This window comes from Canis lupus, chromosome 9 (genome assembly GCF_011100685.1).
Source record: "Canis lupus familiaris isolate Mischka breed German Shepherd chromosome 9, alternate assembly UU_Cfam_GSD_1.0, whole genome shotgun sequence".
NCBI lineage: Eukaryota > Metazoa > Chordata > Mammalia > Carnivora > Canidae > Canis > Canis lupus.
This window is the reverse complement of record NC_049230.1, coordinates 59,489,978-59,512,699: the sequence shown is the minus strand read 5'-3', so window position 1 is coordinate 59,512,699 and position 22,722 is coordinate 59,489,978. Positions and strand designations below refer to the sequence as shown.

The 22,722-nt window shown below is 53.5% G+C and overlaps 1 protein-coding gene across 15 annotated transcripts in view; it reads right to left on the bottom strand.

The window, feature by feature from the left end:
• Positions 1-422: 422 nt before the first annotated feature.
• DENND1A (DENN domain containing 1A) overlaps positions 423-22,722 on the bottom strand; it is a 509,324-nt gene continuing 487,024 nt past the window's right edge. For 12 of the 15 annotated variants that reach the window (XM_038549421.1, XM_038549408.1, XM_038549417.1 and 9 more), the window contains 4 exons: positions 21,040-21,128; positions 7,689-7,817; positions 4,576-4,834; positions 423-3,480 (listed from right to left, as the gene is read on the bottom strand). In XM_038549421.1, the coding sequence (XP_038405349.1) occupies positions 2,284-3,480; positions 4,576-4,834; positions 7,689-7,817; positions 21,040-21,128 (1,674 nt within the window). In that variant the 3' untranslated portion in view covers positions 423-2,283. The remainder of the gene's footprint in view (positions 3,481-4,575; positions 4,835-7,688; positions 7,818-21,039; positions 21,129-22,722) is intronic. The other 3 variants (XM_038549410.1, XM_038549414.1, XM_038549420.1) reach the window with 1 other exon arrangement.

Sequence of the window (22,722 nt, the reverse complement as noted above, 5' to 3'; positions counted from 1 at the left end):
CTCGAGGGCGGCCAGAGGAGGGGTCATGACCAGATCAGGGGCTGCTGGGTGTGTTTAGCCCGTCTCTCTCGGTGCCGGTGCCGGTCCAGCTCTCCCAACACAGGCATCCAGCAGAGGTGCTGGTGGGAGATCTGAGGGGGCTGTTCCCAGCTGTTCCTGCTGTTCCCTTGAACTTGTTCCCTGGAGTCCGGGCACTCTCCACACCGTCGGTGACCTGCAGCCTTGCTCTGTGGACCAGCCAAGCCTGTGCGTGCCTGTAAGCAGCTCCTTCCTCCTCATGCGCTGCTTGGGACGGGGAAGGGCCTGGGCTCAGAGGCTCAAATGGAACAGGCTGCGGAGGGGGCCAGGGGGCCAGTCCTTCTCTCACTGCTCTGAGCCCTCCCTGCACCCCCGAGCTGCCTCAGGACACAGGAATGCCAACCTTCTCCCCAAGAAGATTTTATTGAATGCGCACATAACATTCATCCTCGGGTGCAAACTCAGGCCAGCAAGTGAAGACAACAATGCTCGTGTCAACGTGGGCGTGCTCTTGCCACCAGCCCCCAGCACAGCGGGGGGAGACAGACGGCAGGGTGGACTCTGCTTCCCCAGGGCCCCCCAGTATCCCTTATACTCTGCTTGTGGGGGTGAGGCAGGGTGGGGAGGCTGCCCTGTCCCTGATGGGGCTCAGGGGTCTGCCCGGGATGGACGGGTGGATCTGGAACCTGTGCCGAAAACACCTGAGAGTCCTGGAGGTGCCCATGTGCCTAGACATCACACAGCTCCCCTGCCACCTCAGCGGCCAGAGACCATGCAGAGCTTGAGAGCAACTTGCCCAGGGGGTCGTGACCCACTCAGGAAGGGATGGTGTGATGGGCCTGCAGCTCTTCACACCCCCCAGCCAAGAGGCTCAGGGCCTAGCCTCCAGGCTTCCTGGACCCATACAGGGCCCCTCAGTGACAAAGCTCCTTGGGGTTACAGGGGCCTCCAGGAACCCCCTTGCCCTGTCAGACACCCCTGAGACTGTGTGACCACTCACAAATAGGAAATGAGAAATCAGGTCAAAATGTTCACAATTTCCTGCATGTCTCAGATGGTTGTTTTCTTAAATGGTTGGGCCATATTTTAACTCAGTTTATTGAAACTAGTCAGTTTAAAGATTCATCAAATCAATAAAGTAAAAAGGAAAAGGTAGATAAAAGAAACAATAACAAAACATTTCAATTGAACTTTGGTGACGTTGGCCTCAGGAATTTCTGTGCTATGTGGGCTGGGGAGGGGGTGGCTCCTGGCCCTTCTGCCTCTCAGCTGCCAGAAGCCAACTTTGTCCCAGCTGGGTCCTGACCCGGGGAGCCTGGGCGGCGGGGCCCCCCTGCATCAGCCTGCTGCATTAAGCTTGTCCTCCCAGTTGGAAACCGGGGACCTGCTTCTCAGCTCTGCCCCCATGGTCCCATGCGACCCCATGGTCCCATGAGACCCGAGAAACCCCGGCCCAGAGGGAGAGCACAGAATGGGGGCCTGACTCCTCCTAATGCACTCAATTTTCCCATCGCTATTTTCTCTTTTACAAATCAGAGTTGCTGGTGCTCCCAGCCCCTGTACAGGGCTGGCTGGGGCTGCGTCTAGCTATCAGAGGGCTCCCTAGAATCCCTCAGCCCCAAACCCCTACCAAACCAGAAACTGAAGGTTGGCAGCCGGGATGAAGACCCACAAAAGAACGAACGAGAGTGTGTATTGCTAGAGATGGTTTGGAAATGCCCCACCAGGTAGGTAGGTTCTCCTTACTCCAACCTGCAAGCCACATGTGTCTGGTGCAGACGAGCTCATGCTGAGACTGCCACTGCCACCCGTGCTGCTCCACAGGGCCAGGCTGCAGTTGGGTCAGAAAGTCAGGGTTGGGGAGGAGAGGCCCCGTGGCCTTGGGGCTCCTAGTGGGAGGCTGCCAGGGGGAAGGAGGGTAGGACTTGGTCTGGGGCAATCGTTCGCCCAGCTGACCTCCTTAGTGCAAAACCTATTCGGGTGTGGGGGAGGGGTGATGGCAGGGTGGGATGGGTGCCCAGGGGCTAGGTCCATTGCTAGGCCAGAACTGGCACCATTCTCTAGCGGCCAGGCCTCAGAGATGGGTGGTGTGTAGGGGAGGGGGGTGGCAGAGAGGGTCCCATCCCTTCCCGCCAGTAGAACCTGGGCGTCAACAGAGCAGCAGGGAGAGCAGGGCCAGCCGGCAGCGGAGCACAGCGGCAGGCGGCACAGCGCGGCGCCCTCGCCCTCGCCGTCGCCCTCGCCGTCGCCCTCAGTGTGCCGGGCTCACTCGAAGGTCTCCCACTGCTTCCTGAGCTGCTCTACGGAGCCCGGGGCCTGGGCCGGGCTCACATCTTGCTTGGTTTTCCGTAACAATTCCTCAAAGGGGTCTCTGGCCTCTTGAGGAGCAGAGGGCTGCAGTGCCGGCTCCAGGCCCTGTGGGGGCCGGGGAGGAAGGAGCGGGGGGTCTCCGAGCCTCAGGGCCAGCCCCTGCTTGGCCTCAGCAGCCCTGGCACTTGAGCGGGCCAGGGGCAACGTTCGGATCCGAGAAGGGGCGACCATGGGGGGGCCCAGTGGCTGCAGGGGACTGGTGTGGGCACCCATGGGCATCTGGCCAAAGAGGTTAGGCATGGAGAGGGCAGACAGGTTGGGCTGAGATCTATGTGGGACACAGAAGCCAGAATTGGACAGCAGGAGGCTGGGGGCAAAAGCGGGCCCCAAGGAAGCAGGAGGGGCCCCGAAAGGCCTGGCTGGTGTGGAGACCAGGGGCACAGCGGGCAGTGTTGCCGGCATAGATGAGACAAAGGGATTGAGCGATGGCTGTGGGAATGGGGTGAGGTTCCCTGCTGGGGGGAAGCTAAACTGGGGGGTGAATGAGGTGGCTACATTTGGGGCTGAAGGGCCTGGGGGAAGAGCACTGCCTGACCACGCTGTGTGAAGAGGGTCCAGGAGGGCCAGCAGGGCATCGCTGCCTGTGCTTGCAGCCCCGGGGGCCAGGCTGAGTGGTTGCAGCAGTTCGGTGGGTGCTTGAGGGGCAGCACTGGGGAGGTGCCCCGGGAACGGCGCCGGACTTGGGGGGGCTCGCCTCTCCCGCTCAGCCTGGAACCGCTCCGAGGAGAGGTCCCCAAGGGCTGCGCTGGCAGCCTGAAGTTTGGCCGAGCGGGCGGCGGGGGGTGGAGGCACGATGCCCAGCTCCGGGGTCTTCCTGCCCTGGGGTCGGGGAATAGTGATGCTGCCCGGAGTGGGGGTGGGGGCCTCTTCCTTGTCACCGGAATTCAGGATGCTGTCCTGGGTTGGCAGCATGCGAGGCAGAGCCAGGGACTTCCCAAGAAGGACTGAGGGCTTCTCGGGGGAAGTGGCCGGGGGCTTGCTGGGGATGGCCATGTCATCCTGGCCCAGGCTCCAGAGCTTATAGTATGGGTGGGTGAGCTTCAAGGCCACTGGCATCCCGCAGCTCCTGTCGCTCCTGCTCAGGTCCAGCCTCTGTTGGAGAGAACAAGGGAGGCAGTGACCAGAGATGGACCCAGACAGACTGGAAGGCAGCAGATACCCTTCCCCCTGCCCCTCCCATTGCTTGTTCCCAGGCATGTGGCCCATCAGCTCCTTGGGACCAGAGCAGCCGGGGGGGGGGCTGGGCCCAGGTCACCAGCAGAGAGGGTCAGTCCAGACGCCAAGCCCGGGCTTTCTTTACCGTTCTCACTTTTCAGACTCCAAGGAGGGCTATCTTCTCCCTGTACACAGGGAGTCTAGAGAAAGCCCTATCCCTTTACGTCAGTGTTGCCAAGTAGTTTTAGGAAAATGACTCCATTTATTAGACATCTACTGGCTGGGTCTTTTTTACTTTTTTTTCTTTTTTTCTTTTTTACTTTTCAAAGTATGTGGGCACTTTTAATCACCTGTGAGCTCGAGGATGCATGAGGTATGGGGCCTGGCCAAAGGTGTCTTCCGTGGTTGGCAGGACTGGGCCCATGTCCCGGCTGTGCCACCCATGAGCCACACTACCTGGGCTGCAGTGGCAGGGAACAGTAAGTAATGCCCTGCAGGAGGGCGGCATGAATCACTGCATCTGTGGGAGCTTCGTGAATTCCACAGATCCAGTGACTCAGTCACAGCCTCCACTTGCAAGTGGGGAAACAGGCAAGAGGGGCTACGATAGACTGGAAGGGCACAATGGAGGAGCAGTGGTCCCACGCAAGTGATCCAGAATCCAGGAACTGTGATCCACAGGCTCTCCAAGGGGACTTGGTGGGCATGGAAGCAATCCCAATTCCATCAGGGGTCCAAAGAGCTGCCAGAGGGTGGAGGCTGGGGCCCTGGGACAGTGACTCGGAGCACTGGCACTGTCTGATGCACAAATGGAAGTGAGGAGCAGGTTTCCATCGGGTGTGACATTTCTATAGTCATCAGTGGTTGCTGGCCTGCCCGGCAGGGTTTGCAGGCAGAATGACCCCAAGCATCGGCTGACCCTGCAGAAGCTGCTGTTTCTCCCTCGATTTCCTTCACTGTCACATGGGGGAACCTGCCTCATGTGTGGAAAGCACCAGCCCTGGCAGGTCCCTGTCCCTGCTGGCATCATACCTGATAGTCAAATGTTCCCGGTTGCTCCCTCAGGTCTTTGGGGGTCCGAAGGTCCTCCAAGCTCTTTGCCTGGCCCAGTGGCTGCAGCGGCACCTCCATGTCCAGGCTGTTGAAGACGTCTTCCAGAAGGTCGATGCTGGCAGCCCGGTCAGGTGGAGCTGGGGCAGGGCCCGTGGGCTCCCGCATTTGCTGCTCTGGACTCTCTGCCTCGTCGCCTTCTGCACTGTCTGATTCCTTGAGCGTCCGATACGGCAGAGGCCTGGGAGGAGGCAGAGCAGGCTGGATTCTCCCGCCCGGAGCCTCCACAGGAGGAGCAAGCAGCCCCCACCCCAGGAACTCCTGGGCTTTGAGGAGTTCCCCCCAGGAGCTCTGGGGACAGGAGAGTGTCTTGGGGTCCCGGTGAATGCTGGGGTCTGGGCAGTGGCACTCGCACTGGGGGATCCACTGAGGTCCCCTGAAAACCACAGGACCCACCAACTAACTGGCCAGTGGGCTCACAGGCCACCCTGACAAGGCATGAGGAACGGGACATGCCTGAAGCGGGGCAGAGTGCAGCCTCTGCACTCCCACTTCCCGGTGGCTCCCAGGGGCCTGGGCTGGGGAGGTTTCCTCAGGGCAAGTGCCCAGGGTGGCTCTGGACCCTCGGGGGGACCCACTGGGGCCTCAGACTGTGCTCCTGTTCTAGCTCTGGTATTACCCTTTCTTGCTATGGGACCTCGGAAAGCCTCTTAACCTCTCTGAACCTCAACCTCTTCCCCCATTCCAGAGTGCGCCTCCCTTGCAGGTGGTGGTGGTGATTACGTGACTAAAGCTATCACAGTGCTTGGCACACAACAGGCACACACAGGCTGTTCACAGCATTCTGTATGTCTGACCCAGGCATGGGTGACAAAAGCTTCCTCTTACTTTACTTTCTCACAAGCCTCAACCCCGGGGCGCCACTGGGTTTGTGGAGAATGGTGCCTGGATCAGCCTTGGCTTGAGTCAGGGCCAGGTTCTGTCCCCGTGTCCCAGCAGAACCAGCAGATTGCTCCCGTAAAGTGGGGGGCGGGGGGAGGGTGCCACCTGCTGGTCCTACAGGCCCCCTTGCAGGAACCAGGGCTGGGAATGCATAGCCGAAGGGAGGGCTCAGTCCTCTACAAGGACTCCATCAGCCTTTGGTATCTCGCTGGAGTTCAGAGAGGCTAAGCAACTCACCCTATGTCACAAAGCAAAAAGTACCAATGGACACCGAGTATGAGAGACTTCAAAAGTTTCCACTCACTCTAAGCCATCTGACCAAGGAAACCAAGTTTGAACACAATGAAGGGGGGATAAGGAAAAGTCAGTGTGCTCCTTACGCTTAAGGAAGGAAATGTATTCTTTAAAAAAAAATCATTGTATTTTTAAATTTTGACTTAGAGTGGGCCAGTTCCCTCCCTCTTTTTTTTTTTTTTTTTTTGCTTTTCCTGTGTAATTTATTTTTATTTATTTAACTCCAGCATAGTTAACATGTGGGCCACTTCCTTTTTAATCACACAGACACACAAAAGCCTATACTTTTCATAGGTCATGGCTGAGGGAGTGAGCACTAGTCACTATTTAAATAGTTAAGGCATCAATGAATTAAAAAATAATGAGGAGACCCACTGGACTCTGGTGGGGAGACCCTGGATGTCACCGAGGCAGAGTGCTTTTACCTGCAAGGTGATTTTGAGTCGATATATTTCTTATTCCAATGGTTCTTATCTTTATTTTATTTTATTTTTAAAAATATTTTATTTATTTATTCATGAGAGACTCACAGAGAGAGAGAGGCAGAGACACAGGCAGAGGGAGAAGCAGGCTCCATGAAGGGAGCCCGATGCGGGACTCCATCCTGGGACTGCGGGATTACGTCCTGAGCCAAAGGCAGATGCTCAACTGCTGAGCCACCCAGGCATCCCGGTTCTATCTTTATTTTGACTAATAGTAGAAATAATGATTGATACGTTAGGCCAATGGTATGATTAACGTTAGGCCAAACAGATACTACTGCTTAGGACAAAGTTAACTTAAAGTTTTAACAGAACATTTTTAAAGAAAAAGATTTAATGTGCAGAAAAGATGGCATGTGAAGGAGATTGACTTGCCAGGGTCACTGGTGGGCTGGAAGCAGAAAGGGCCAGAATCCTCCTACCCCTGGGGGGCAATGAGAGAAGCAGAGCTGGTGGGTTTTATCTGGAGTTCTTAGGAACCCAGAGGCCTGGCTGGAGGGAAGGGAACTGAGAGGGGGAATGGAGGGAAGGACCTCCTCTTCTAGAAGATGGGTTTAATAGCTCACTCCCTAGAGGGTGGGTGGGCTCCGCGGGTGAAGGGCAGCTGTCTTCCCTTAAAGGCTCCCATTAAAAACACTACAGCTTTGTTAACTGACACAGACAGAAGCTGTCCCTTTGCTCAATCCCAGCCCCAGAGAACCTGTGGAGATGAGAACTGAGGAAGGAAGAGAAACTGCCAAAGCTTAATGCCAGGGAGTGGGGAGTGGGGTGGCCGGGTTGTGGGTGGATCTTCCTTTCAGTTAGTGTGAGGCTCAGGCTATAAACAATAACAACAACAATAATAAAAAATCACCTCACAGTCAGGCAGGTTGGTAAAACATTTGGATCTATCAGCAATTACATGCTCGCTTCAGCAGCACATATACTAAAATTGGATCTATCAGCAATCATACACACTCCATATCAGTACTTTTTTTTTTTTTTAAACTTAAAATCTGACCCTCCATCTGCATAGCTTTGGGAGCTTCTCTCAATAAGAGGAGGCCTGGGCATCGACACCCAGTCGGGTTAACAGTCAAGTGCACTGTCCTGGGTAAGGGACCGGGACTCATGCCTCCTTTGCACACCTGCAGGCCCCACTGCTCCCGTCCCCTCACTCCTCACCACAGAGCCTGCGGGGCTGGTACAATGTGGGTCCTGGGCAGAGGCACACAGGGGGGCACTCACCCCTCAAGCTGGCATGGGGGCACCAGGAGGCAGCAGCTCCAGATGGCCCTCCCTACACACAGGGGGCAAACAGCTCCGGCCCCCCACCCCCATGCGGCCCAGGAGTGTCACCAAGCCGAACTCAAAGAAATGGAAGAAGGAAGGAGAGACCATTCAAAGGGGGCGGAGAAGAAAAAGCTTTCAGTGAAGCCAGAGCTCGGGCCCTCTTCCCGCTGGCATTCATCGTCAGAGGAGTCTTCGGACAGGAAGACCGCATAGTGTCGCAAGGGCTTTACCAGGCTGGGGCAGAGGAAGACAAGAGAGAAGAGGCAGTTAGGAGGCACCCTTGGAACTCCATGTGGTGGGCCGGGGGAGTGGGGGGCCTCTGGGCTCAGCGCCTGGCCCTGGCGTCCCCCTGCCAACCAGAGGCAGAGGCTCCCTGGAGAAGGCCAGAGGGCCTGGGAGGCTGGGAGGGCCCCAAGGTGAGGAAGCTGGTCCCCAACAGGAAAGAAACCGAGAGTCTGCCACAGGTGTCAAGAGCCTTAAACACATGATCCAGTCGCCTATGACCTCACAGCTCTATTTCCATTTAGATAACCCTAAATGTAGCAAAGAATGATGCACGAAGATGTTCGTCACCACTGTTTGTAATATTAAAATATGGCACATCCTAAATTTCCAGCAGTGGGAGGCTATGAATTATAGTACACTTGGCTGAATATTAGCCACCCGTTAACTATGATGTTTATGAAAGAGCAAAATCTCAACACCAGGATGCAGAATTGCAATTATACTACATTCTCTCTCACCTATTTATGGGAAAAGGCAGAGAAAAAAGACTGGAAAGGGATATGCCTGCGTGTTGACAAAAGCTAGAAGAATCAGGGGTAACACCCCTCCCCCTCTTTATCTTTCTGTGTCTTCTACACTTTCTACAATGTGCATATCTGCTTCAATAATCAGGAAAACATAAAAATAGAAAGTTAGGGAAGAAAGTGAGCCATGTGGAGGGGCTCGGGCTAGAAGGCCCTCTTCTGATTAGCGGCTGGTCTCAGGAGTCTCTCTCACATGCCTCTTCAGAGAGTCTTTTTCATCTGTGATGTGGAAATTAAATATTCATTGTTATAAAAAATACATCTCCCTTGTCAGCCACCTGTGAGCTCTACCTCTATAAACACAAACACTACGCAGCCCCGAGAAGGTCCGCGCGGCCGCTATGAATTATACACTGGCCAGGGCCCATGAGCAGAGAGGGGAGCTGGACTGGCTGAGCTTGGGTCACCCCGGCACCCCCAGCCGCTGCTCGGCCTGCACGCTGGGTTGGGCATGCTCCAAGGACCCCTGGGGGCGGTGGTGAAGCTCAGGAGAGGGGGTGCCCAAGGTGGGGCAGTCTCCTCTCTCAGAGCAGATTTCTTTCTCTGCTGAGGCAATTCCTTCTGGGTTTCATTTCATCAAAGGGCACCATGTCCGAAGGAGTGAATGGGAACCACGCTGGGGGTGCTGAGGGAGCGGGAGAGCGGCCTGCGCCGTGATCTGCCATCACTGGTGCGAAGCCAGCTATTGCCAAGAATATGCTATTCTTTCAAAAGTAGAACCAGGGCTGGCTCCCAGAGCTGCGGAGCCCCCAGGCACTTGCACACCTAGATCCTTCCGCCTGGTTGTTATCCCTGGAGACTAGGCAGGCCGAGAGCTTTGTCCTCATACTGAAGGCTCGGAGAGGGGAGGCCATTTGCCCAGGGTTGCACACAGGGGGTGGTGGGTGACTGGGCTCCTCTCTTTGCCTGGGCCGCCCGTCTGGATGTTAGGGACTTGGCCCTTCCTGGTCAGAGAGGGCACTGGCTTAGGTGGACTTAGGTGCCATCTCTCCTGGACTCAGGAGAGAGGGCAGGAAGGTCTGACTCACAGAAATGAGGCCACCCGGCTCCTGCCACACCCCCTGGGACACAACACAAGGTGCAGCAGAGGGGCCACTCCACGCAGCCACTGGAATCCTGTTGTGAATCACAAACCCAACCGTGCCATCATCCTGCTTATCTGTCATTATCCTGCGAATCTGAATAGCAATTTCCAGGCAGTTGGTCGCGTGGTGAGCAAACCCATTAGGAGTCAGGAATAATAATGTGCAGACATTTACAGAATGATTTCATCAATTGCTTAAAAGTTAGGGGGATGTACTCACTTGCTGGCACCGGACTGCTCTCCTGGGCAGGAGAGGAGGTGAGGAGGTGAGGAGGGGTGGACAGGTACCCTGCCCTCCCCCTCCACTCTGGGGAGCATGTAGAATATGCCAGGCAGGGGTGAGGGCTGCAGAATGGCAGTGCCAAGCCCAAGCTCCGTGTAGGGCAAACACTGTGCTGTACGCTGGGCCTGTCCACCTCTGCACCTCCTCCTCACCTCCCCTGCACACCTTGCAGACCTCCCTGTCGTCTTTGCCTGGTGCACTCACTGCTCTTCAGTCTTGACGGCTCGGCTCAACTGGCACTCTAGAAAGCTTTTCTGGAATTCCCAGCTAGTGTTTCTCCTAGGTGGAGTTAGCTTCCCCAAGGGCTGTGTGTCATAGCACTTCATCAATATCATTGAACCTTTTGCAATTCTGTTTCTGAGTTGAGCTCCTCCAGGGCAGGGGCCTGGCTCATTCTTCTCTTTGTCCCCCCCCACCTGGGGCATGGCATTAGTGCAATGGAGGTTTATGAGCAGGAATGGAAGTCAGTGTACTGGGGAGACGAGGCAGCCCCCACCCATCTCACCTATATTTCTGGAGCACCAGCATGGCACCTGTCCCTTTCGTCAGCTTGTGGCTCCGGTATAAGTGTTCCCTGAGGTCCCCATCTGTCCCCTAAAATGCTGAGACCATAGAATGGGACCACATTTGGGGGTGAGGGTGTTAGGTGTAGAGGAGCAGGCAGGAGTGTCTTGGAAAGATGTTTAAGATCATATCCACTGTGCCAGGGGCTTTATGTAGGTGATTTCTACCCTTCCCAATAGGCTAGCAAGAAGGCTTCACTGCACTGACTCTACAGGTGACGGGCCTGTCACTAGTCCGTCCATCCACCCGTCCGTCCATCCACACACCCAACCACAAGGTACTTCACGAGTACTTGCTGTGAGCAGACCCAGTGCTGGGTGAGCCCTGGGAAATCACTGTGGGGAAGAGAGATGTGACACAAGGCCTGGCTAGGAAGTGACAGGCAGGGATTCCAGGCCGGGGCCCTCACTTTCTCGTCAGCCGGGCTGGTGGTAGATGTGTATGAGGGGGACGTGAATTTCTGCTTGTGTCAAACCGCATGAAGCTCTTTGGTGTCCCTTGAATCCGCCCTGAATGCCCTTCCAGCAGCCATCCAAGTACGCTCTCCTCCTCTGGCTTTGACAAGACAGGGATCACAGCTTGGCACGTTAGCTGAATGCCACTAAACTTGCCAGGAACGTCTGGATTCATGTAAGAGCAAAGAACCTTTGTGCTGCTGGACTGGACCTTGGCTTCATCAAACTAGGCTGCTGCGGTTCACAGCCCTGTCAAATCCAGTGCCTGGCCACCCTGGTGTGATTGCGGAGTGGGCTTGGGGGGTCAGAGGAGGGCCAGAGAACCTCAGCTCCTGGGTCACAAACCACTTTCCCTCCAGTGAGCTCTCCCAGCTGAGCTGGCTGGGCACTGGCTTCAACGGGAGGCCCAGTACCTGCTGAACACACTGCTCGTCTCTTGAGAATAACAGAGAACCCTGCCAGGCGGTTTGGTCAGATCAGGCTTTGGGCCACATGGATAATGAGGATATACTAGCGGTACTCACAAGTGTTGGGCTAAACGCTGCCCGTACCGTTTCTCATCAATTCCTTATCACACCTCACTTTGCTGACAGAGGAGCCAAGGCTCGGAGAGGGGTATTCACTTGGCCAGTGTCACGCAGCAGCTACAGGCAGAGGTAGGAACCTGGATCTGTCTGACTCTAAACCATGTTGTGATCCTGCCTCTTGAGCTCCGTGGATCTGAAACAATGAAATAGGTGGGCGGGTACGCCCCCTTCTACTTTTAATAAAAAGGGAGATTTCGAAATAAACTTATTTAAATTCAGCTGCTCATGTCCTCCTATGAAACATACAGTCAGATATTTGTCAGAGATAAAGGATGAATCGCTGAAAATGTCCAGGTTTAAATTTTTTATTAGCTTAAGGCAGAATATGAGAAAAAAAAAGTGCACCTCTTCCCTCATTAACCCAATTCAGCGACTACCCTGCAGTCTGCCACCCACCACTTGCCTGGATTTTATTACACACAAAGAGCTGTCTGTGAAAAGGCAGGTCGTGGTGAACTTGGCTACCCAGCGAGGGCTGCCAGAGTCTTGGCGAGGAAGAAAGGCCCGCCGTCCATCACCATTCAGGCCCCATCGTCTTCCACGGTTGCTCCTGCCTCTGCCCACCTCATCTCGGCTCAGAGTTCCCATGCAGATGACTTCCCGAACCCTCTCTAATGTTTGGTTTAATGTGTCGCCGGTTAGCGCGTGCATGTGACAGTGGTGACAGGCGCGGCTGTTCCTTTTTAAATACCATGTCACAGATACGGCGTCAGGAAGCAGGGACGTGCTCTGTGGCTCTCTGCCGTGCCGGGATCGCATGGGCTTATTTTTTAATGAGGAAGATCTGCATCTCGAGAGTTTTTTTCATGTGTCACATTGCGTGGACAAATCAGCAGCACGTCACGCCGGCCCAAAATGAAATGCTGACAAATGTAGATATTTCAAATTTAATTGACATTTAAATGTACTTGAGATAAAGAAGGGGAAAAAAATCAGCAAGGACTTGGTCTCCAGAGGTAACGAGGGGAGCTGGTGATCATTTTTAAAGGATCATTTCACTCCAGCACAAAGGATCTTTACTTTGTAAATGTCTTGGCCGCTCTAGCATTCTTGGATTACGAGGCTCCTGATGGGCTGATGACGGGGGGACGGGCCCCAGGACAGGGCCAGGTCCTGCCTGCCCAGTGGATGCCAGTCTGTCCAGCTTTGCACCATCCCCCACTTCCCGGCCAGATGACCTCGTGAAAGTCATTTTACCTCCCTGCACCTAATTTCTTTTCTTTTTTTTTTTTAAGATTTTATTTATTTATTAATAGAGATGCAGAAAGAGAGAGAGAGAGAGAGAGAGAAACAGGCAGAGACACAGGCAGAGGGAGAGGCAGGCTCCATGCAACAAGCCCGGGTCTCCAGGATCACACCCCGGGCTGCAGGCGGCGCTAAACCGCTGCGCCACCGGGGCTGCCCTGCACCTAATTTCTTATCTGTAAAATGGGGATTCTACAGCCTTTCTGACAGTGTTATCACAAAGTCGAATGGAATTACTCATAAAGGGCTTTGCCTAATGCCCAGCACACAGTACATATTCAATTACTATCCATACACCACATTCACCTGCTGACAAGTAGATTCTGGGCATTTCCATCCTGTGCAGGATCTTCTCTAGGTATTCAAGGATGAATATAAGTTGGTTCCTGCCTTCAAAAACCCTCCGGCCCTCCAGTTGGGCCTGCCACAGCACATCAGAACTACCTGGGAGAACCACCTGGGGACCTGGTCACACCATATCTCCATCACCACAACACAGGGCCAGGACTCCAGACCACATCTGAGCATGTACATTGGTTAAAACAATACAACAAAGCTCCAAAGCAAGTCAGAATGGTCTTTGGGGGAAACCAGCTTGGTACAAGACCCAAGTTTCAAGCTCTGAAACTGCACTGTGTATGGCTGGGACCATTCTCAGGGAGATAGAACTGGACACAGATACAGAACCCGTGGGACACTGGATCTTTCCACTCAGTTGTATGCATCTACTTTAAAACAAGAAGAGAGAGGATCACTGCTGTAATGAGTCATGATCACCGATGAGAGACTGTTCTTCCTGTCAAGTGAGCTGGTCTTGTGGGAACAGGTGGGTGTGAGATCAGGTTTTTCTCACCCCATGGGGGACTTGCTCTGCCAGAGGGCAGTGGTGGGGGTCTGCACGGCTCTCGGGAGGTGTGGGAACCGGGCGTTCAATCGTGAGTAGGGAGGAGGCTGCAGGATGGCTTGGCATGTCTCTGGGAGGAGTGGGCACAGGGGTCTTGACGTCAGGGTAGGAGGGTCAAGAAAAGAGGCTATGAGGGACCAGGTGGTGGAGGGTCTTGAATCTGCACAAGGACTGAGGCAACAGGAGTGTGAGGGGGTGACATGGGGGGGTGCGGCTGGGGAGGCAGAAGGGGGTCTTACTGGCTTGGCCCCATCTCTCTCTCAGGTTGGCTGTGCCCTTTGCCTTTCCGATCTTCATTAGTCTGCCTATTTGACTATTTATCAACCTTATGCTCATTCATTCATTCCTTCTTTCAAAAAGTCACTAGTGTCAGCTTCACATGTCCACACCCATGCCCCAGACATCCTGAGAAGTCCTTCCCAGGCCCACTGGGTGGGCGCTCTCACAGATAGAGAGGTCTAAACACAGAACATGGGCTTCACCCCACTTTCCCACTTTCTAGGCTCATTGGAAGAGGGAAGAGGGGGATGGGAACACCTTCCACGCTTTTCCTACCCAGAAGAGAAATTGTGTAGATTGTGAAGAACTGCCCCTCACCTGAAGATGGCCTTTGCCTGCCAGGAGTCTGAGTCTTTGGTGGGGACCATGGGAGCAGAGGTGGAGGGCAAGGTGTCTGCTGAGAGAGCAGTGGATGTGGGTGTGGGACCCTGCAGACCCAGGTGTACATTCTTGACCCAAGGCAGATCATTCCAGCTGTTAGAGCCTTGGTTCCTTCATGGCTGGACAGGCTAACACGCTTGCACTGTGAATACTTCTGGGGAGTGGGGGAGGTTAACCAAGGTGACACACTGGCAGTGCTGGGCCTGGAACAGCTGCTGAGAAATGGCAGCAAGGCGCCTGGAAGAGGGAACGGCTCAGGTGAGGTGGCAAAGTTTTCAGAGGAGGCTGACACCGGCAAGTCTTGAGGGTGGGGCGCCTTTTCTCAGGGCATGCTGAAGGCCTGGTTTCTCAGCTGGCACTAACTCCTGTTGTGACAGCTCCTGGGAGATGTCCTTCCCTCCGAGTGGCAGGCACAAATGGCTGGGGATGAGGGAGACCTGTGTTTTCCTGGGCTGCTGCACATCCCTGGAGACTCCTTGGCAGTTCCTGCTTTTCCAGTCTGGGCTCAGACTCCATGTCTGGCTCCTGGTGTGGCTTTGTCTCCAGGGCCCAAAACCCCCTGTTGGGAGTGGGGATGGGGGCCGGAGTGGGGTCGGGGGCCGGAGTGGGGTCAGGGGCCTCTCACATTGCTAATTGGGTTTGGGACCTTCTGCTGTTTGGACTCTTAGCTGCTCAGGGAGTGGGTCCTTGCAGGCTGCCAGTAGGTAGTACCCAGACAGCTGTCTCTACCCCTGGGGCCCTGGGCCCAGCTGGCATCTTGGAGACTTGCTCCTGGGGCTGATGACTCAGTTTCTGACTCTGATGGCCCAGGCAAGGGGAGGCGCTGGTAGCCTCACAATCACATCCCAATCACACCTGGCACATAGTAGGTGCTCTTTACACATCTGTGGTTACTTGACACCCCTCCCCCATCTCCAGGGTGCTGGGCTATGTTTCAGCCTGCCTTCAGTGATTCCCTTGTTTGTTCATTCAGTAAACATCCCGAGCGGAGGTCTGGCCTAGATCTGATCCAGGAGTTGGAGTCAAAGCTGAAGGGCACATGGTGGGCCGGGCCTCGAAGCACTCTCTGGCTCCTGGGGTGTATGTGTGCGAGAGCACCTGTGTGTGATACATGGCAGGTCAGCACTGTATAGGGGGAAGCCAGGGGATTGTGGGCGTGGGGAAGGGAGGAGAGGGGAGGGTGCAGCTCATGGGGAGGCAGCAGGGTGAGCACCAGATGGCTGATAGTGTTGCTGCAGGAGGGGAGACTGATGTACCCTGCCAGCCTGAGTGTGAGTGTGGCTCCTGTGGGGAGCTTCCTGAATTTCACTCTTTGGGATGTGAACAGGCATTGTGTTGCAAGGAAGAGGGCAAAGAGTCTTGCCCAGGGTCTCTGGCTGGCAGCTGGTGGGCAGGATGCTGACCCAGCTCTGTTGGGTGCCAGAGCTCTACCCCTGCCTGTTGTGATCCAGGGCCAGCACCAGGGAGGCTGTGCCCAGCCCAGCTCTTGAGGAGGTGGAGGGAGCAGCACATCATTGTTTGCCAGAGCATGAGTGCAACTGGCCTGAGGAGATTGGCCTGAGGAGATACAATTGCAGTGTTCTGAGACCTCTCTTTGGGCAGAGCTCTCACTAAATGCTTCTGGCAGCTTCTTCTGATCTTATTTTAATCCTCTGGGGCTTTGGGTGCTGGGGTCACATGGTGCAATTTGGATGATGAGACTCTGTCATCCCTAAGTGGTGTGGGCTGGCAGTTTGGTGCACAGACGGTCTTTGTGCAGCCAGTGCAACCTGCAGAATTTCTCCTTGGTCAGAAGGATTTCTCATGCATGTTCCCCTAGGTCCCCCAGACCCAGATTGGCAGGGAGTCCAGAGTTTTGGCAGGAGTGTAAAGTGGTACAAATCTTTTAGCAAGTTGTTTAGCAATATGGAGCAGAAATCTGCCCCTAGTACGGGGCAGTGACAACCTCTCAGGGTCTCAGCTACTTCTATAAAATCAAGCTAATGATACCCACTCCCTCAGATTTCTTGCAAGGATTAAATGAAATGGTGATTGTAAAGTGCTTAGCAGGCAGTTCTTGGCTACTGGTAGTTGTTAATCATTCCATTCCTTACAATGATGTCAAATGAGAAAAGCTTTAAGACCAAGGGTATTTATTCTGGCATTTCATGTTAGTGAATGCCTAGAACAATCTATAAATCTACTACGAGGGGTGTGGTGACATGGACCAGGCATGTACACAAAATAGGATCTTGCCATAGTTGTGAACGGGGGTTTTGAGGACGTGGGGCAAGTCCACAGGATGGAATATTGCAAGGAAGCTGCGGTTCTGCAAAATATATATATAGGACAAACACCAGAGGGGAATTGCAGAAATGCCAGTAAGCAGTGAGGTTCAGAATGAACTTGTCTCTTCCCAAGCTTCCCGATTATAAGGTTGTTGGGTTACTTTTACAGACAAATGAAATTGTTTCGAAAAGAGGAGATTTTGTACAAATCTGGCCAGCGAGGTGAGCAGGGCAATGGCTTGTGGGCCCTTGGTGCCTGAATCTGGAGCACTCCTACTTAGTACCTCAAAACATCATATAAACAGCCCGTGGCCCATCGGGACTCCCATGAGGGTGTTTGGGGGCTCACCAGCTGGAGGGGAGACAGAGGCGTACACTCGAGCGTTCGGGCTCTGCAGCTGGCCAGCACTGGGTGCATCCCCGAGCTACACTGACTGCCAGCCTCTTGGCTATTAAGACTCAGAAGACAGCCCTGCCTTTCTGGGCTGTTGTAACAACCAAGTTGGAGGCTGTCTGTAACCACGTCCGGTCTGTACCCTCTGCCACTCTGTGAGGGCTACTGCCCAGTCCCCACTGCAGGGAACAAATGATGGGCAGCCTGGTAGAGAGGGGCGCCTGGGGACCAGCAGGTGAGCAGTACTGAGCACAGGGCTGCCTTCTAGAGTTTGCTGTCGGCTCCTTCTAAGCATCACATTTGATGGGAAATTCTCTTACACCTGGTAGGCCAAGGGGAAAATACGTTGGGGCCTGACAGCCACACACACTACAGCTGAAATGACCTTTAACGGGTGGGAGGTGTGAACCTCGCCATGACCCCCCCCCCGCTGTCTCCACTATCCCCATCATTCAGAGTAGCTCATGGTCACACTTAGGTTCTCAACAAAAAGCCTGGATGGTCTGGAAGAGGGGTGAGGCCTGTGTCAGGCCTACCGCTTTCTAGCTCAGACCCTGGGCTAGTTGTATTAGCAAGTCTCCCTCTGAGCCTCAGTTTCTCTGTTAGGTGGGAAAGCCACCATCTACCCTTCACAATCTCATAGGATGTTGTCGATGTTGCTTGTTTTTCCTGCCCTAAGGTAGAAACACTCAGGCACCAGGGGACACTTTCTTTGCCAGGAGGAGGTCTGATCAGCTCCAGTTCCCAACCTCAAGGAACCAGAGAAGAAGGGTGGTGTGTGGAGCAAGCCATCCTAGGAAACAGGGCTCAGAACCATCTCCCTAAGCAAAGCCAAACTGACCAGGGACCCCTGTGGGCAGCAGAGTGTCACTGAGAGAATGAAATCAAGCAGCATCTGGAGTCCTGGCCCTGCCACCTTCTAACTGGATGACCTGGGAACACTGGTCAAATATATTTTCTGAGCCCAAGTTCCCATTTGGTGAAAGAGACAAACACCAGCCGAAGAGGGCCCAGAACACAAGAGGGGCTCGACTGTACTTGCTGTTAGGTGGCCCCGGACCTCCAGCCCATGCTGCCTGACCCCTCCTCGCCCTAGTTCTCACCCTGGGGAATCTGCAGGGCATTTCAGCAGCCCGCTCGGAATAATAATGCAAGTAGCTAGTACTTCTTGAGGAGAAATAGTCACTGAATATTAATTAGCTAGTGTAAGCTGAAAAACACAGGGAATGGCTTCCCCAGAAAGCTTTCTGAAGTGTTTTTTCAATTGTCATCAGATGGTTTTAAGGGGTGAGGACATCCGCCTTTGTTTTGGAAAGGACAGCTGACAGTGGAGAAGTTTTGTTTTGGGGAGAAAGCAAGTCAAAAAGAGTCAGAATGCAGGGGTGCTTCTCTTTAAAGGCTTCCTCTTAAAAATCCCAAATAGCTCACACCTGGTTGGTTTTTAAAGCTATCTGCGGAATGAATGGCTGCATGAACGGACAGATGGACATCATCTGGAAAGGAAGAACTGGATCCAGCAGAGGGGCCGGCCACAGAGCTGGCAGCCGATGCTACTGGGCCTTGATGAATTCCAGACGTCAAGCGGCCGCGTGAGGCCACAGAGACTGTCTTATTGTTAATCAGCTCCATCCTGCTGTCCACAAAGTTAATTATTTAATGTGCTTTTTGGAAGTGAGAGTTGGGGTGAGAAGTCGGGAGGGCGGAACCCCTCCCTATACTTCAAAGATCTTGTATCTCTTTCTGCTGTCCAAACCCCCTAAATTGCCAATGTACTTTGATATTCCCAGCGGGGACAAAGATCCGTGAGTCCAGAAAATCCAGGCCAGATTAAAGGGCCAGGCACGGAGTCCATGTGCCCCACACGGAACCACCCGCAACAAAGGCCCATTAGGATCTGGCTCCTGCCTGCCGGCTTGTCTTCTCGTGTCTCCCAACACAATGCTGACAGATTGGTGGAGCTGGTTTCTTTCCCCCCAGAACAATATTTTATGAGGAGTCTGTTTTATTAAAATATTTTCCGCTGGATGCTTCCTGTGTTTCAAGAACTTGGTCTTGCCAGCTGGAGCTGATGACAGTTGAGAAAAACACATCCAAGTGCTGTTGTGACATGGCATTTGGAAGTGGAGGAGCACTACGGGTGGTGGGGGGTGGGCAGCATGTGAGGAGATGTAGGAAAATGCCCCAGTTGCACCAGACATGTCACTGGTATTACGGGAGAACAGCGACCCCCCCCCCCCATTAAAAACTGTGAACAGAAACTCTTAGAATAATATCCCAAAATGTACTTCTTTATCACCTGGAGGGCTGGAGCTCCTGAGCTCTGAGCTATGGCCACAGAGAAGCTGTCATTTGTTTTCTATCACTGCCAGTTTACCAACCCACTAAACTAGCTCCCATGTTCCCACTGGTTTGTTTCAACCCCAAATGTTTCCTGAATAGAAATCTAAAACGAGGCATATCGCAAAAAGAAATGAAAAGTGATATGGGCACAATTCTGCTAACAGCCAGGATGACAGGATTAGCAGGCACGGGCTTTTTGGCATGTACTGAAGGGGCATCCCCTATCACTGGGACGGGAGAGTGATGGCGTAAATAAACACAATTAGGAATTCCAACCTCTAATCAGTGACCTGGACACAATGTGGGAAATGCTTTTCAGTAAAACATGGGAGTGTCGCTGATCTGGGATGCTCTTGTGCAATACAAGGAGGTTCTGGGTTTGCATTTCAATATCCACAGGCCCATGGCCCTGTATCCCAGTACAGTGTCTAAAAGCTTTAGCCCAGTTTTAAAGACAAGTAACTGATTTCATCCTTCCCTAAAGAAAAATCTTTAGGTTCTGAGGAGCTCTGAAGCTACACAGCATTTTCTCCACAAGGGGGCAATCATAATCCATGCCAGTCATGGCCAGAGCCGTAGTCCTTAATATTCCCACTGTCCTATTGTGCAGAGGCTAAGTTATACCTACAACCAACTTCAGAAATCCTCTCTTCCAAATTTTGCATAACCAAGCATCTTTCAAGACATGTGTGCATGAACACACGCACACGCACACCCACACACACAGTCTCCCCATAGCTTTCTGGGCAAGGTTTAAGTAGGCCGAGGTAGGCTGGTTCGGAAACAACACAGTGGGATCAAGTGCCGCTTGATATCCTAGAGGAGCTGAAGTGTACCGCAGCCCGGGATAGGCCACAGCTTGGTATGTCACAACTGTTTCTTCCTTTCGGCTCCTTTTCTGGCTAGAGCCTGCCATTTCCCTTAGCTTCTTTCCCTGACCACTCTTCTGAAAGTAGAGCAGACAGGAGGAGAGCATTCCTCTCATCACCCAAGGGACCTCAGGGTTCCTGGGGAAGCTGGTTTGGTTCCCCTAACAAACCTGAGACCGAGATGATTTCGTGTACTTTTTCAAAGCCTCCCAGGAAGCCAGTGTGTAGCTGCCGAGCTGTCTGGGCAGAGCCCCAGAGCTATGGGCCTTGGGGACAAAGGGAGGCCCTCCAGACGGTTCTGGACTTGGGGCTGCGTGCAGCTCTAAGTCTCACACCGCTTGGACAGCTCCATCTCTAGGTGTTGCTCTTCCATTTACCTCATTAGTTACCTCCTTGATCCCGCATCTCTCCTGCATGTGACTCTGAGCAGGGCCCTATGCTAGCTTCCGGGTAGAACACCCAGCGCCTGCTCACAGAGCTCTGGGCCTGACAGGAAGTGGGAAAGCCAAGCCCTAATAAAATAAATAAATGCCACGGCACAGGGGAGCAAAGGTACCGGTGGGGGTGGGACAGTGGGTAAGGACAGTTCTGGGTATAAATCCAAGTCCTAGAGACCCCAAGCACCCCAGGCTTAGGAGAGTGGTGGCCTTTGTTAAATATATAAATGGTCTCCTTGACCAGGGTCCTTGCTCCTCCCTGCGGACCCAGGCTGGGACCCTTCTTCTGAGTCTATTGGAATCCACTTTGGGTTTCACCACGCAAAACCCAGCCCAGATGCCTGGCTCCCTGGCCTCTGGGCTTCCTGCTGGTGTGACAACTGCTAGCAAGAGCCAACATAAAAGATCAAGCCCAGCTCCCCGACTACCTCTTTGTTGAAACACCCACTTGGGGCTCCAGGAAGCCTTTCAAAGGCCAGGGTTGCAGCAAGCACCCCACAAAGGCCTGGCCCCCCGGGCTCTGGCAGACAGAAGGAAGGGAAGCAGAGGGGCACTCACTGCTCAGGGCTGGAGACAGAAGTCCTCCGGCCTTCCACCGTGATGTTGCTCTTCGGTCTCTTCACGACATGTGGACGGGGAGGGCGCACCTAGAATGGGTACAGGGGGAAGTCCCCAGGGAGTCAGTTGGAAAAGCCATACAGGAAAGCCATACAGATCTGCAGATCTACATAAGCAGCCCCCAAATAAATGTGGAGGCATGGGCATGGTACAGGCTACAAAAGCTCTGCTTATTGTGAGAATATTGCCCCTGAATTTGCAGCAGACACGTGACCTGGAATTCCGTGGCCTACTCAAATGGCAAAGGTCCTCTTGAAGAGCTTGCAAGTAGGGGACAGCATCATGTGAGTTTTGGCAGGGCTGCCACGGGAGCTCAACGAGACAATGTCCATATGGGACCCAGAACACAGAGGCCCTCATTTATGATAAGTCCCCAGTTGCCTTCTTCTAGAACCCTGCAACTGGTTTGGCAGAACAAAAAGGTTTCACTTGGACTTTATTTCTAGGGTGCATGTGCTTATTTCATTCTTTTTAGCAACTGAATTACAGGATGCTTATTTTCCTGAGTAGGATGGGGGAATAAAGCAAATGACAGCATTAAAGAGTGCCAATAAAAATCATCTTTCTGTTGCCCAGGCCTTCCTGGGCAGACCTCCCAGGTGGGCTCAGCCTGGATACACATACCCCATGGAGCTCCTGCATACACACGGACCCAGTGTGAGGGTCAGTGGTGGGTGTACTTGACAGTGAAGTATACAACTTCCTAATCCACAGCTGGCCTGCAGCAAGATGTTTTTTTCCCCCCTGATCTGTTCCCTCTGAAAGCCAAGAAGGGGGCCCACAGGAAAAAGATACCTCCCCCTCCCCCCCAAGGGCTTATGATGTGAGATAGGCTAAAAATTTCTAGGTGTCCTTAGAAGGATACTTGTCTGGTCTAATCAACATTACATGCCTTAAAATTTGGCACCATCATCTCTGAGCATTTCCAACCCCAGAGAGGGACTGGAAAGAGCTAAACTGAGAAAGTCTGGCCATGACTTCTGTTGCCAATAAATATGCCTGGACATTCCAGTGCAGGGGGCTTGCTCTGTCTCTGCAGATGAGGGACCAAAGTAGATGAAATGCCACCATCGCTGAGGTTCTCAGACAAGACAGGGAAGGAGAGCACACACATGCTCCAGTTACTGCCAGCCCTCGCCCCTGAAGCCCCTGCCCCACCCCCCAGCAACTTGTGGGCGACACAGCACAGTGGCTGAGGAATACAGATTACAGAAGTTGGCTGCACAAAAGGCAAGTCTTTACAGAGTCTCATCAAGTTCTCAGGTCTCCACACATCTGCTCTAACCAAAGTTTTTCCTGTGGAATGGCCAGGCTGATCCCAGCCTTGTTTGGCAAATCAGAGATGCAGTAGCAGCCCAATGCATTCCACCAAACTTGTGGTCTTCTTGCACGACGCTCCTCTGAATAAACATCCAATGAGATGGTGTGGGGCAAGTGCCAGCAAGGAGTCTGGCACATACTGGGGCTTCTCTGTGACCTTATTGATAACAAAAAGAAGACGGGGATGTGGTATCTCTGATTAGAAGATGCCATCTAAGATGGCCTGACCCTTGCCTAGTAACCTGCTCAGTGCCTGGCCTTACAGCTGTCACCCAGCAGGACTTTTAGGAACAAATGAAACGT